This window comes from Eurypyga helias, unplaced genomic scaffold (assembly GCF_000690775.1).
Source record: "Eurypyga helias isolate BGI_N326 unplaced genomic scaffold, ASM69077v1 scaffold5260, whole genome shotgun sequence".
In the NCBI taxonomy this organism is placed as follows: domain Eukaryota; kingdom Metazoa; phylum Chordata; class Aves; order Eurypygiformes; family Eurypygidae; genus Eurypyga; species Eurypyga helias.
In genome coordinates, this window is record NW_010227509.1 from 113,226 (window position 1) to 128,584 (window position 15,359).

General features: G+C 42.9%; 1 protein-coding gene across 1 annotated transcript; it reads right to left on the reverse strand.

The window, feature by feature from the left end:
* Positions 1-6,637: 6,637 nt before the first annotated feature.
* DERA (deoxyribose-phosphate aldolase (putative)) lies at positions 6,638-12,682 on the reverse strand. The gene is made up of 3 exons (XM_010156367.1): positions 12,573-12,682; positions 8,935-9,084; positions 6,638-7,224 (listed from the first exon to the last, which is right to left on the reverse strand). Exons 1-3 carry the CDS (start codon positions 12,615-12,617, stop codon positions 7,168-7,170), a joined length of 252 nt encoding a protein of 83 aa, XP_010154669.1. The 5' UTR covers positions 12,618-12,682; the 3' UTR covers positions 6,638-7,167.
* Positions 12,683-15,359: the final 2,677 nt, after the last annotated feature.

Here is a 15,359-nt window from a genome sequence, read left to right on the forward strand (position 1 = left end):
GGAGAAGATGGCAGGCACGTTCGGCAAAACGAAATGGAATTAATGCTCAACAAAGAAATTTCCCCCGGAGGAGGCAGCCCTGAAAACACATCCTCAGTTGAGAGCGAGCAGACAGGTATTTCCCTGCAGTTGAAGTGACTGTTATTTGTGCATTTATTTGTCCATTCAGAAGGTCATGAGTTTTCTTAGAAGAGCTACGTCTGCTCCTTCCCCTCCAGCAAATCCTAAGCCAGCATAACGCCGAGATGCTCCTCCTTGCCAGCATCCTCGTAAGGGGGCCTCTGCATTGGGATCGTACCTGGCATTTTCAGGACAAGCTTAGTTTCAGGAATTGTGAAACAGCTTTGTCTTCAGTCTGCTGGGAATACCTTTTAGGATGCCTTTTTTCTCTCTCAGCTGCCTCCTCCTTAGCTTAGGTGTCTTCAAGAAACAGGAGTTGTGGGAATTCACTCAAGATAATGGTAAGGAAAAATAAAGATATTTTGCTCAAACACTGTAGGGATACACCCGCTCTGGATTCCATCGGGTCGTTGGAGTACGTTGGACATTCACACTGTAACGGTAGCCAAAGATATCTGTCCTTTCTGACTCTTCCTGTAAGCTGAAGCATTCGTCACACAGCTGTGCTTTCTATTTTCTTTTCTTCTTCTTCTTCTTTTTCTGATGCCTTCTGCATCCCACACTCAGGAATAAAAGAGGAAACGATACAGAGGTTATGCTCATTTCATTCGCTCATCTGAACAAGCCGATCGACCCATGCTAGCTCTCCAAGAAAGGTACCAGTTCCCAGCCCAGCCTCAGCGCGGTATTTATTTAAAGCTCCTTGAGCTTCAAACCGATGCAGGCCAGGCCTCTTTTCAGACCATGAATTTTCAGGAGCCAGTCTCAAGCACGTTTAGCAGAAGAGACCCAGGATGACGCTGTTTTAGAGAGTGGCACTGGAATTTTAGTGCCATTTCCAGGGATGGCTGTGGTCTGGCTGCAGTGCGGGGAAGAATAAGTGTTGGTGCAGATATTCCCCACTCTGCTGCCATCAAGCACCGAAACAGCCCATTTAAAAACGCTGAAGAAACTAGAATGAAGTCCCTGGTGCCTAGATCTACAGTTAGAGGGTCACTACCAGATGATGTGATCCTACACAGTTTATTTTTTTACAGTGTTGGAGGACACGTCAACCCTGAAGGGCCTAAGGGAGGGAGGACGGAGAGGATGAAACCACCGGGATGCGCAGCACTGCAGGTTTAAAGCTCCGAGTCCCAGGGCTCGGCGCACGCAGCGCATCTGTTTAACATCCCTGCTGCTTCTGGGCTCCGCCCTGGGAATTGTTCCAGCGCCACGTGCCACGGAGCATCCCCCCTGCGCTCGCATTAGGCTTCTCTTAACGTTCAGAGGGAAACAACAAAAGTTCCCCTTTTCCTTTACAGCTCTTTCACTTTCCGCCTAATGAAGGTGGAATATAAAATGTTGAAGGAAAAAGCAGTTTTTCCCCTACAGTAGAATTTCCTTTTCAGTTATTTTTAATCTGACATCTGTTTTAACATGCACTCACACGCTACATTTATTTTAATTTTTTCCCTCCCTTGTGTTTTATTATTTACCTCCTGTTCCAAAGAGATCACAAAAGATTACACTTCTGTGAAGCAGTATCAGCAGTGGCGATGATCTCTCTTACTTCTCACAACTTCTCTTTTTACCCCTCTGGTTCTCCTTTATCTACATCTTCCTGTCACTGCCCTCCCAGAGGCCTCGTTACAGTCGCTATCAGATGGGGTGATGGCATTCAGGGGTTTTTTTTTGACTTGGACAGATTTGTGCTAACGAGAACACAAAGCGCTCCTCGTTCAGAGCCTGGACAGTCATTCTTTGCTCTGGTTCAGTTCGTGACGTTAAATAAGTCAGAGCGAGGCATCACGCTCTGGGTCAGCCAGTGCCTGGGCTTTGAAGAAAGCCCAAGACTCTGCTGAAGGCAGCGGAAAGCAGCCAGCGCTGACGTGCCAGCGTCAGCCAGGCTTCTGACATGATGCCGGCGGAACGTTTCATTTCCCCTGGAAATGAAGATAACATCCTTAATCAACTTACGTGTAATTGAATTAAATCACGGAGAATATGCATTCGCCAGATTCTCCTCAGAAGCTGGTTGCTTGGGTCTGAGAATTAGGGTGGAAAAAGGAGTTCTCGATGGACCCGTAATCACTGCAGACAGTTTTAGCACCTTCCCTCCCCAGGGCAACCTCTCAGGCAGCAAGAGCAGGGGCTGGTTCCTGCAGCCCGCGGGCACACCGGCAAGCCTTGGCAGGCTCCTCCTTCAGCCCACTTGCTCTCCAGGCTGTGACAGTGGCGGGGACCCCTATCCCACAGGATTGCTAAAACAGCCTCGTCACTGGCTCAGATGTAGGAAATGAAATGGCTGGCTGCTCTGCTTGTTCACCTGTTTGTTACTAGTAAATAGGTGAGAACTCATGTAAGTCTTTGAAGAAAAACAGAGCTAATGCTATTGTTGGAATGGAAAAATCAGCTTATAAGGCTTTCCCTCTGAGAAAACCATCGTCCATTGCTGGGTTTGGTTTTATACGACACTGGACTGTAGAGAGATGATGCTAACCACCACCAGCTGGGCCTGCAAACCTCCTGCTTCTCCTCCTCCCACAGGGAAAGCAAGACTTGAAAACACAAGTGTAGTCAGTTCCAGTATGGCTTCTTTTGGTTTGTTAGCATTCTTTAAAAACTCCTTTGTTTTCATGTCAGCTAAGGAAGCAATTTGATGCTTTTATAAATTAGTGTTTTCAAACACTCCCTGTGATCTTGGAGATCTGAAACTGTTACGCCTCAAGATAGCTTTGCTTCCAGAAGACCAGGTTTTCTGCAATTTCCAAGAATTAGCAATCCACAAGATGTCCCCAGTGCTCAAAACTGAGCCACTTAAAATCACTAGACTCATGAGGACTGGCTAGAGCGCCTTGTTGCACCAGTGTTAAACTTCGTTAAAGGAAACTGAAACAACTTGGTCACACGTTCTCTGGTTAAATGGTTACTGTAGCTCCTCACAGAAGGGGAAGGGTCTGCCAGTTGTCTAAAACAGAGTAAAGGCCTCTACACTATCGCTGCTTGAGACCCAATAGTCACCCATCACTTGCTTTGTCTTGATTCTGGGGAGCGCAAGGACTGCAACCTTTCCTGAGGCTTCTTTTTTTCTAAGTCTTACCACTTCTTAATTTAGCACAGTTCCAGATTTCTGGGATTTTAATAAAAATGGCCAATCAGTAATTTTACCTATCGTGTCCCTGCATATTAAGAATACTTTTATACTGGGTTGCCCTATTAAATAAAGACTGACCAGATGGACAATTCTCTGTCTTTCTCTCCTGGGTAGGTTACATCTAATTAAAAGCAGTTCTCTCCCTCTACTCCTACTGCACACTCTACGTATCATCCAGATGTCAGCACTGGTAATTTCAGCAAAAGCTCACCAAGATTTGGATAAAACTTGCTGCTGTTGTTTTGTGGTTTCCCCCCACCCCAGGAGAGGCAGGGAGCCAAAGTTCCAACTGAGCAAAATAAAATTAAAAGTAGATCATTCTTTTCTGTCTCAGTAGCATGTGGTATGGTATATAATGCATGTTCCCTGCTTCACAAAGGAAATGAAAGAATGAACTTATACGACTGATGAAATAAAGATATCAAAGTATTACTTGCCCCAGCTGATATGTACACTTCACATATAATTACTATTTAATATCTTTGTTTCCTACAAACCAGAAAACAAGCTTACCCTGTCCCCCAATTCCCTCTCCTTGTAAATAAGCTGATGCAGAATCTTCTAGATCTGCAGTTTCTACTTGACTTCCTTCTTGAATTTATACTCTTCTTTTCAAAGTAATGTGGTCTGCAAAATGAGGCTATTTAAAATCCTAAATGAATAAGTGTTATAAAAATAATAAATTAGTATACAAGACTGACTTGCACAAAACATATGTTATACTCTGAAGTATATTTAGATGGGAGCACATAATTGCCTGTTTCTTTTCTAATGGCCCGAAGCGCAGCGCTAAATCTGAACTTTTCCCAAAGTCTAGGCAGCCACGGCGCGCCGCCCCCTCCCTGGTTGCCGGCCGAGCTCAGGTCCCTGTCGCCTTTCACGTGCTGCAGCAGCCCCCATAAATCTCAGCTGGCCCCTGACCACAGGAACCGAATAGCAGCAAGTGGCCGTCAGCGAGGGGGAAGATGGGAAGAAGAGAGGGCAGTGGAAGTGCCGGCCAGGGCGGAGGGCAGCCAGCCCAAAGACCACACTCCGAGCCCTCACAGTTCAGGGCTGTCGGTCCTGCCACGCCGGCCTGACCTCAAGACATATGTTAGTCCCTGTATCCCTTGTGTTTGGCTCTCCCAAGCGCTCAGTACTGGAACGAGCCCCGTGACGCCTCTGGCCCTGCTACACTGCAGGAGTGCTGGTCTCCAGACCTCTTCCACCTTGGGGATGGACCTCAGACCCACGCTGCTGGTGGCCGTCTCCTGGAGAGGCATCTTGGACATGCCCTCTCGCAGGTCTCCAGCCCTGTCCCTGCCGCTCCCAGCAGGACTCGTGGCCTTGTCCATCCCCTCACCCCGCCGGGGGCTGGCACCAGCAGCCAGCCCTCGCTGCTCCCCGAGGTTACCAGCTGCCGGAGGAGTGAGAGGAGGGGCTCTGCCTCACGCTGGAGGATCACAGCCGTGGGCAGTAGGGATGCAACTCACCTGAACCACAAAGAAGTTACCAAAGATAATCAGTCACACTCTAACATTGAGTCATCTCCTTACTCCTCAAAAAAACCCCAAACACAGAATCATCTTTATTTCAATGTGTTTACAGATTCTGTTACTTTTACCTTTTTTTCTTTTCCCAAAAAACTTAGAGGTTTCAACAGAAGAATGTTTAAATTACTTTCCAAGGAATCCAGCTTTTTCCGAAACACTGACTGCGTGGAGTTGCACCGTATTTCACATCAGCGTGCTTGTCATGTTCACGGAAAAGGGAAGTGGTTACCTCCGACTTTCCAGGAAGTGCAACTTCTCTATCTGCCGAGGGAACCTGTTTCCTCCAAAGCAAAGTAACCAGCAGCAGCCCACGGGCACATCAAAACGAAGTGGGACCATCAACAGAAACACAAACAATTCACCCTGGAAAGTTCATTAATTGACAGGTAGCTCCCATGGAAACAGTGAGGTTGTTCCCAAACAGAGGTACTCGCATTAATTAGCTAGGTGGCAAAGTCCGGCCTTCATTAATTTTAACGAACTAAGCAGTCCTTCATCTAGAACCTAGAGCATCTCCAAAACCCAGTTTCTATCTTAGTGCTCAATGTCCAAAAGACAACCAACAACAACAAAGTGTACTTTGCAAGTGAGATGAATCTTCCTGTTACAAAAGCACTGAAACACACTCTCACATTTATAGGGCTAGAGCCAAAGAACAGCAAAATCCAGTGGGAGGGTGCTGGGAGGGCATGGCAGAGGGTCAACCTCACGGCCGGCACCTGATGGGAGGTGACGTCATGTAATGGGCTCTGTGTTTCTGAAAGTTCAGCAGCACAATTTTCCTCTAAATACGTAAACAGGCACTGGGTTTTCCCCCCAAGAAACCAGCAGTGCAATCAGAAGGAAAATCATGGCAAAAAAAGGGTCACTTTCCAGGAAAAAAATGTGAAAATATAGTCATGGCTCAGTCTCATTTTCTCTGTTGACACCTAAACCAGAAAAAGGCTGAGAGCCTTGGATGAAATACTTCCTGGGAAATTAAGACCTATTTTTACTACTGAGCACTGCATGTAGGATTTGGCTTTCTGTATATGTTGTTCCTCTGATTTTTTTTTCCCTATTCCGCTTTCCCATCTGTCCGAGGTGTTCTGTAGAGCAGCAGTGATTCAGGTGGTTTAACCAGATAAATAACCGAGTTATTATCTTTATGAAGCGCAGATCTCCTTGCAATAAATGTACCTTGTAGCTTGATTTACAGCAAAGTCTCCTCCTCTTACCTCCCTGATGAGACCTACTTAAGTCAGTGAGACTAGTCATGATGATAAGATAATTAAGTTTTTAGTACAACTCTGGTTAGTGAGCAGAATGCAGTTCTGAAATAATGAATCTACTAGCTCCAGTCTGATACTCAAAAGGTGTTGATGAATTCGGTATTATTCTTAATGTGCCCTGAGAAAAGTGTCTTTTACATTAAAACTGTAAACCTCGTATAGGACACAATCCAAATCACCTTTTAAATTAAAGAACTGCTTTTAGAATGGCAAAGTTGAAGTTCAGCCAGCATAGCTGTGACACCTGCAAACTGACAGTCAAACCCCCTACATTAAAATGCAAAGATTTGCATGAATGTGTTTTAAAATGACAGGAGACAGGAATGGGAGCTTCTAAGCAAGTTAGACTAAAATTTTAAGAGTGAAATGCCTAAAAATAGGCCTCTGAATGCATAGTTAGGCACCTATATAGAGGCTGCTTGATTTTCAGTTGTTCTGATCACCCAGAGCTCCCATTAACTTCAGGAGCAACTGTGGATACTCAGCTGTTCTAGAAATCAAGCCACCTTTATTCAAGGGTCTAAATATGGATGTCTGTGCCCAAGCTTGGGGGAAAAAATACCAAAAAAAAAGGTGGGTTTTTTTTGCTACAAGAGACATTTTATAAAAGAAAGTAATAGCCAAGTATCATTTTCTCAGGTTACAATGCTTGAAACTGAATCAACATAACAATTAATAGTGCAACACATATGGCAGATGATTTTGTCTGAGGTGAATGGAAAGCTATTCCAAGATCTGTAGCTCTTAATTACGATCTGAAACATTCCATAGATATTTCATATTCTGCGACTGCGAAGTGTTACCAGGCCACCTAAATCTTTTTCATAGTATTGCAGTGTTGCCATTAATATGCTTTTCAGGCTGGTCTGAGGAAGACTTTGCAAGATTAACTTCGCAAATCTGCAAGTATTAACTATTTAACTATTTTGTCTGCTTTTGGATCAAGTGCAACCGGAAGACTGGAGCATATTTTTGAATATTATAAAATATGAAGATGGGAGAATTAGGCCTTTAATTCTGTCGTATGCACTTGGTTGTCAGAAGACTTCTGAATGCTGTTTGCTTAAAGACCCTCTTTTGTAAAAGCAATCCTGAGTTGATTTTGTGCCTAAGCCATTGCCAGGTCATGCTGAAGTGCGTAAGAGCCAGTCACGTGATAGAAAATCTGCAAGAAAAAAAGAAAATTTATGGTGGAATTATGTATGAGTCTAAATCTGAGTGTCAAGGAAGTAACAAATTAAAGTTATGCCAAATGAAGACGATGGATATTTGTTTGTGTATGTGTGTGTGAGTGCATAAAATATGATGTAATATACCTTTACATACTCCTTTACAGGATCTGAACTAAAAGCTCTGCCTGCTTTTCTTGGAAAAAAAGAAAAAAGCAGAAGACACTTACTGCTTTTAACTAAGCTTTCAAAAAGAGCCAAGTAGAATAAAATGCTTTACTCTCACTGTAATCTGATTTTGATGACTTCAGGATTATTTTGTAATATTCAAAGTATCCAAAACTGCTTATGGTTTTATATGGCTCATTTAAAACTTTTCTTTTAACCGTACTGTCTTGGGGGCGGGGGGTTGTTATTCCCATTTTCTATTGTTTGATTCTTCCCTGTTTGTCTTATGGACTATAACGACTGGGACATTTTATCTTACATGGTTTTCAATGGCACGGTACAGCAGTTCTGGTCACAACTGGAGCCTTTTGCGATCCCTGGCAGATAAAAGGATGCCACCCTTAAGAAATCAGAACAAATCGCGCGACACAATCGCAGGCTGTGTTGTAACACTCAGCAGCGATGGCAGTGGCAACAAAAAAGCTTCTGCTGCTTTGTCATAGCCAGGGAAGGACAAGAGTAAGGCAGAGGCAGTCTGGCAGTGAAGCAAGCCAATATTATTCTCATTGCAGGAGGGAGCCAGGAGTTTTCAACGGTCATGAATATTCACCTGGCGTCTCTCAGCTGTTCTGTATTTCTTAAGATGTCAGTATTTCAGTTGATGAGGTGGGAAAAGGGAACAGACTGCTGCTTTTTTTCTCCCCCAAACCTCCTACATCTCATGTTCTCCCACCAGCACAAGGACTCTCAAACTCTTTTCCTGGTTAAAGCTAATGTCACCTCATCTCCAGGGTTTAATGAACATGGGAGCGAAGTTCAGCAGCCCTAATGGTTTTGTAGTTCCTGTGACACTACACTATTCTCAACTATGCTTTGGGATTGATCCCCTGCAGCAGTAAGGTAGGTCATGGGGAGATAGGCCAGAACCCCTCTTCCCTCCAGGAATGCACATTGCCACTAAACCTCATACACTCCTTGTCTGCCAGGAGACACAGCAACCAGCCTGCACAAAAATAAAAGCAATTAGGAAAATGAGGCTTTGTAGGAGGCAATTGTTTTTCTTCCCCAGGAAATAATCAATATGTAAAAACTTCCCCATCAGCAGTACCATATGTAGGATGAGACATGCCCTTCTCCACAGCATGGAAACACATTGTGACCGTTGCGGCACAGTGACACAAACGGTCTAGGAGGGTCAGCTGAACTGGCAACAGCTGGGAATGCAGGGGAGTGGACTACCATGCGTTTCCAAAAAGACTCTGTGTATGTACAAACTGAGATTTTCTCACTGCACTGCAAACATGGCCCACACAATTGCCAGCTGCTGGAATAGCAGAGTTCCAGATGCCTGTAATGACAGGCCAAATTTAAAGAAACCCTGGGCTGGAAGTGAACCTGTCATTAATAATGAATTCGATGTATGTTCTATTCTCTTTTAAACAGCACCAAAAAAGCATTTTCTGCAAAAACAGTAAGCCAGCACATATAGAAAGGTATCTTTTTTCTCTCCACCAAGCTGAAAATGGTTAACAACGAACCTGTTTCTCAATGTCTTCCAACAAACTACTGGCACCCAGGCGGAAGAGCTCTGGTGTTAGCCACTCCACTCCCAGTTCCTCCTTCACCAGCATAAGCCAAGTAATAGCTTCTTTTGCTGTCCGAATGCCCCCAGCAGGTTTAAATCCAACCTTTATATGGAAAAAAAGAAGTGCAATAGACATTTTCATTCATCAGCAACCCTAGAAGAGCAATCAGCATTTGTACACCTGCAGTCTCAAAGTGCCTGTGGTGTGTGTAACAGCTCTACTCTGGTAAATATCCGACTGCAAACAGTGTAAGCTCTGGACTAGTGCTGAGAGCTATCAAGCCTCAGACATCACTGCATAAGAGAACATTTTCAACCCAAGGGACAGCAGAGTGAGGGAGGAATACTTTTGACCCCAGTGCACTCTCAGGAGCAATGGCTGTGCTTTATAAAAGCCTGTGCACCACAGTTATACATGATGAGGCTGTACATTAAAATTTTCCAAATGGGAATTAAATTAGGTCTGTCTTTACCAAAAAAATTGAAAATTTTGTGCTTCACGGGAACTGCAAAATATCTCTCCCAAAACATGCTGGACACGCTTTTAGTTGCTTGATGTGAGATATGTGTGATATTTGGTGAGGTAAACTGCCATGTATATACCGGCCCACACACCAAGAAAAACCCATCTTTGAGGTAAAGCACATCTTGAATCCCATGGCCAACCTGCAGTCCAGCACTGAGGTGATGTGGCACACAGCCCTAGTGCCAGTGGTTCAGTTACACAGCCAAACACATCTCGTTCTGAGACACAGCTCGTGACACACAGCTGTCAAACCCTGCATCAAAAGTTTTTTCACCTGCATTAGTCAAAGTGTTGGCCAGCAGCAGCTTACTAAACTCTAGAAGGACAAGGAGGATTAGGAAAAAGCTTTACTGCATTAGAAAAAAAAAAGAAAAAAATTAAATGTGAACAATCTGCACAGTAGCACACAATGATTCTACATCTCCCTCTGCCATAAAACTTTACCCTGGGTATCACTTCCTGTCAGCCTCCTTCTGCAAGGACTATCATTCTGATTTCTGTATATACATTCCTGAAAACTCACTGCACCAAGGATTTCTTGTACCTTATGGGTATAATAGTAGAATCAAAAAATACCTATTTTGAAATGTGTTTGGTATTTTTTTTTACAGAGATCTCAGGACAAACAGATTAAAATCCTTCTCTCACACTGAAACGTTCTGATAACAGCATATTTCCAATAAGATTATAAAGAACAATAACAGGAAAAGGCTTGATAAATCCAAAGCGTGAAGACTGTATTTTTGTGGATGGATGGATGGATGCATGCATGCATGAGCATATGCATACATCTGTTAACATTAGATTTCCAAAAGGAATTTAAACCACAGCAACTGGGAAAACGTATTCTAGACAATGAATTAAAATAGTGGAAATGTGTTTTCCCTCAGGAAGAGAAATTCTAATCAAATTCAAATTTAGATTTCTTCCTAGAAATATTATAACTCTCTGAGACAATCTGTGGCAAAACCAAGTAAAACACAGTTAGTAAGAGAATTAAAAACACCATGCAGAATTCCTTGTCCTTTTAGCAAATTCTGAAAGCTCTTTTCTTTGCAAAAAAGCTGACAAAGACAAGCCTGTCCTCTCCTCCGTTTACCAGCTTTCCACCACATCTGACTGCCATAAAAACGCAAAAAGGAAGCTGGGGGGGGAGATTTAATTCAAGAGCAGTACAAAGTCCAGCTACCACTTTCCTGCTATTTCACAGCATTTCATTATTTTGCTTAATAAGTTCATCTCCTCAAGAATTTTCTCTTCACCTTATATTATTAAAAGTAATAAGTTTTTCTGGATTGGGGGTTTTCCCAAAAGAAAAACCAATTTATGTATGTCCTTCAATAATGACAGGAAAAGATTATTTCCCATTATATTGCACACTTTTCATATCACCACCACAGCTTATCATTCAATAAATGTTACTCTGCAACTTGTTCCTTTCCTCGAAGAAGTTTAATTTCTGTATTAACCTGTTTTCCCCAGCCAACGCCTTGCTAGAAAGCACCCCTATAGCAGCAAAATTAGTTTGTTAAAGAAAGCATTTAGAAATCTCTGGTCACTGATAATATTGTCTTCGGTTAATAAAAGCACATAAAGTCAGTTTACATCTAATTCACTGACACACACATGCACACAGACATAAGCACTCATTCTTAATAGCACATTTTATACCATGAATGCATCCTTTTAAAGCAAAAGGTGAATTCAACATTTATATCCAATTATAGGTACGAAGCTGCGTCAATGCAGCACAGCCCAACCTCTGGCACCCAGCTCAGGTAAGCAGCACCAGTACCAAGGTGACACCTGTGCCGAGGTGTCACCCGGCCCCAGGGACCTGCCTGGGGCTGGCAGCAGCGACGATGCTCCTGCAGAAGCACGACTACCAGAGCTGCTCAGGCTGTTGCGTGGCAGAGAGAGATGCCAGCCGGGGAAGGGAAGAGTGAGGGCAGCCCAAGGGTCCACGCTGGCAGCACCTAGGTGACGGGAGAGCAGGAGGACACAGGTCTAACCTGCTGTCATGTGCTCCTCAAGCTCCAACAGCCCCTGAAGCCGTCTCAGCCCTTATCCCACTGCTCATCCCATGTCCTAACATTACTCCTCAAAATGCCACCTGCAGAAGGGACAGAAGAGTGAGCTAGAGAGGATGGAAAGGTGACCCAGCAACAGGGAGTCTCAGCTGGAGGCACAGTCCTCCCCTCTGAGGCTGCAGGTGAGGACAAAGCCCACTGCCAAACACCCGCACCTGATCTAACCAGTAGCCCCACTTGCCAGTCGATAAGGGAGGTGAGAGGTGGCTTAAGCCTTCCTGGATAACCTCCTCCTTTCTCCCTGCTCCAGTGCAAGGATGGAGGCACGGATAGTTCATCACTGGCTCTGTTGTATGCTCCCTGCTGCTCCTCGCCTCCACTGACCTCACTTAACAGTGACCTGACAGATAAATGGGGTGTCCCAGGATGTAACATGGCCCTGTCCTTCCCTCCCTCTATCCCAGACAACAGAATCCAACTGGATCTGCCTTCTTGTCCCATTAGAAAGTCCCCCTGGCAAGGGAGTAAAGAGAAGAATTTATCCCTTGGGTTGCCAGAACAAAGTCAGAAAATACAGTTGTGAACACTGGACAGACTCTCGATGGCTATAAATCTGTACAGCCCCACCAAGGTTTATGGGAGTTGGCCAATCACTGTCAGCTTGAGATTTGCATTGTTGTTAATTGAGATGACCATTTAAATACCTTAAATGGTGAAACAAAGCTCAAACACAAACGCAGCCGGGGATGCAAGATCGCATGAGATTTTAGGGAATGAAATGACAGTTATTCAAGGGAGGAAAGCCAAAAGTGCTTGCATTTTTTGTTTTGTTTGATGGTTTGTGGGTTTTTAAGTATACAGTCGTTAGACAATCATGTGAGGAGTACAAGAAAGAAGTCCCACTACCTACTGCTTATATAGCCGCAGAAGCTAATATATGTGGATTTATATGTTTTGCATTTTGAAACTGCTACAGTCTTATTTCCTTCTGAGTGAGGCCGTTTCATTAATTCTTATAAAGGTAGCGAGAATTACCTTGTGGCCAGTCTGCCAGTAGAATTCTCTAATGGCTCGCATCATGACTACTCCGACTGGAAAGGTCGCGTTTTCCACTTCCTTTCCTGTAGATGTCTTTATAAAATCAGAACCTGAAAGGAAGTAGAAAGCTTTATTGTAGTTTTAGAAAAAGAGCCACTCTGCACATATACGGTTCACGCCCTCCAAGGAGGTCTATGTGCTTCATAGCAATTATGAAGCATTCCTTTACACGTACATCCCTGCGGTGTCAGTGCTGACCTTGCTCTAGTCGAGGCTAGAACAGGAGGATGAGATACCCATCCGGTTTCAGAGCAAGTCAGACATCCCAGGGGCTAAATGAACACCCCAGCTCTTAATTCTTTGCTCTAGCTATCAGATCAACAATCTCTTCTGGATAGTCCGCTATTCTATAAGTTCCTGTATGGACACTCAATATATGACGAATGACAACCGTGGAAATTATTTCCTCTGAACAAATTTTGCTTATAAATCAACATTCTAGTATTTCCACAAGGATCCTTCTGAACAGAAACAGTTTTCATCATTTTTTTTTTAAATTTAACTTTGCATCCATTTATTCTCACATTTGACAGTCTAGTATTGTGTTTCCCACAGCTGTTTGAAGTGAAAGAAATCCCATGTGTAGTTACAAAACCAGATGTGTAATACTGTAAACAGGGGAAAAACTCCCTTCTTACGCATTTTGCAATGGTAACATTGCAAATTATTATACTTGGTCTGATATAATGCAGTAGCAAGGACAAAACATCTGTTTTAAAGAAGAAGAGTTAGCCTTGGCTTATTTTTTTCTGGTTTCTCACTTGTGAACAATATTCTTTGACACCTACCCTGAATACTTGTGTAGTGTTCTTGTGCATTCTTGCTCTCTGGGTTGGATTAAAATGAATCCTGCAGCACAATAAATTTGCCTTGCAGTGCCTGATCCTGCATTGACACCATACAATGACAAAACTTCTCTAATTGCATTAGGGCGCACTTCATCCCTGGGAACCTACTTCTTAGAAAAGGTGTACTGTGGGATCATTAATTATCAAAAGTAATCGGGAGAAGAAGAGGGATAATTCAAACATCGTGTAGTAGTGCATCATCCACTTAAGTCAATTGGAGCTGCATCTGCTTCCACTTCAAAATTGGCTTAGGGTCCGTTCTGTCTCTTACTTGAATGATGATGCCTCTACAACATCCCCTAGAGTAAGCAAGGGAAATTTCACTACTGGTTCAAACCAAGGAGTTGCCTAGACTACATTCTGACGGTGTGCTGCGGCACACTCCGGAGACCCACATTCCTGATGACCTAGCACAGAGCTAGGTCTCGGCCTGATGGGAAGCTAAGACAAAGACAGGCATGTTCCGAGCCCTGTAATTTAAACATCATCAAATGGTATCACCAACACTGCCCTGTATGACCACGGTTTTCTCTGCAGGCTTCCTGTCCAGGCACTAACTGAGCCCAGTTGTGTGATTCAGTTGCACTGTCCTATGACAATTCCCATCCTAAACAGAAACAGTTATTCAGGGAAAAAAGTTTCAACTCCAAGGAAGGTGCAACGTGCAAAAGAGGCAATTAATAGTTGATTGAGCTCTGCAAAGAATGGAGCACATCAAAGAGACAATTGAGCTACATATTTCAGAGTTACTCCCTTCCAGAGAGACACTATGGACATCTGATAGTCACATTAAAACAAATAGCAGTGAAAGTGAAACTTTAACACTGCTAAATTATATTTTTAATTTCCCTTTTGAAATGTAGCACTTAAAGTCCTTCAGCGCAATACTTTTAATTTTTTTCTAGTCTAAGGTAAGTCAAAGCTTTTATAAGTCTTATAATTACAAGTCTCTATGGTACAGTTTCATTAAAAACTTTCATTAAACAACAGCTGCCCTTGTATATGGTCTTCTAATCAATTTGGTCAAACAGAATGACTTCTAATCAGCTGTTGATAAAAATAGAAGATGAAATTTTAATTCTAATAGATTAACCACAAACTCAAGATAGTCTTCAAAATCCATCTAGCTCTATTCTCCAGTGGATTTAACGACTATTCAGCAACTCATTACTAAATAGAACAAGATGAACATTTTCCAGTTCATTAAAGAAATGTACTATGTATTTTTGCATTGTCCTCATGATTCGTTACAGGGAGTCTTAATTACAAGATAATGGATAATGGTTATTAAATGCAGACTCCAGTAATGAAGCTCTATTCATTTGCGAGCCTCAGAGACTGCAAAGAGGGGAAAATAAAATTACTAGCTTCAAAAGATTAACGGATCAAATTATTATTCAATTTTGAAAATCTCATTCAGACTTCATAGAAACAAGAAGAGATTAAAAACTAGTATTAGTACAAAAGTAGTGCATTTATATATTTATTTTTAAATAATATCTTAAGGCTATTACCAGAATAATCAGCTTTAGATGTGATTATTAGACAAACATACAGCCAATTTAGTAGCATCCTCTAACAATGAAAACAATACATTTTTATTTCCTGCACAAATTCTATTTATGACACAAGAGCTTGCTAGCAGGACTGCATGCAGCCTCTCGCCGAAGATGCACACTAGCACAGAGTGCCACAATGGAAGGTACTATTAACGTTCAGATTTCAGGAATGAAAAGGGGGATTTAAAAATCAACCACTGCTGCAAAAAGCACCTCATTAAGAAGACTTTATGCCAACCTTGTAATAATAAGGGAGTTTCACCAAATCTATTTCTTATTGGAGTTTTCAAAAACAAGTCTAAGGAATGAAGTTCAGC

Bases quoted from the DNA above. Each gene is read 5' to 3' on its own strand.
- DERA (XM_010156367.1), bottom strand. From the start codon at position 12,617: ATGATGCGAGCCATTAGAGAATTCTACTGGCAGACTGGCCACAAG. The intron at 9,085-12,572 runs GTAATTCTCGCT...TTCCATATAAAG, and splicing joins ACTGGCAGACTGGCCACAAG to GTTGGATTTAAACCTGCTGG. The intron at 7,225-8,934 runs GTTCGTTGTTAA...TTTTTCTTGCAG, and splicing joins TGGAAGACATTGAGAAACAG to ATTTTCTATCACGTGACTGG.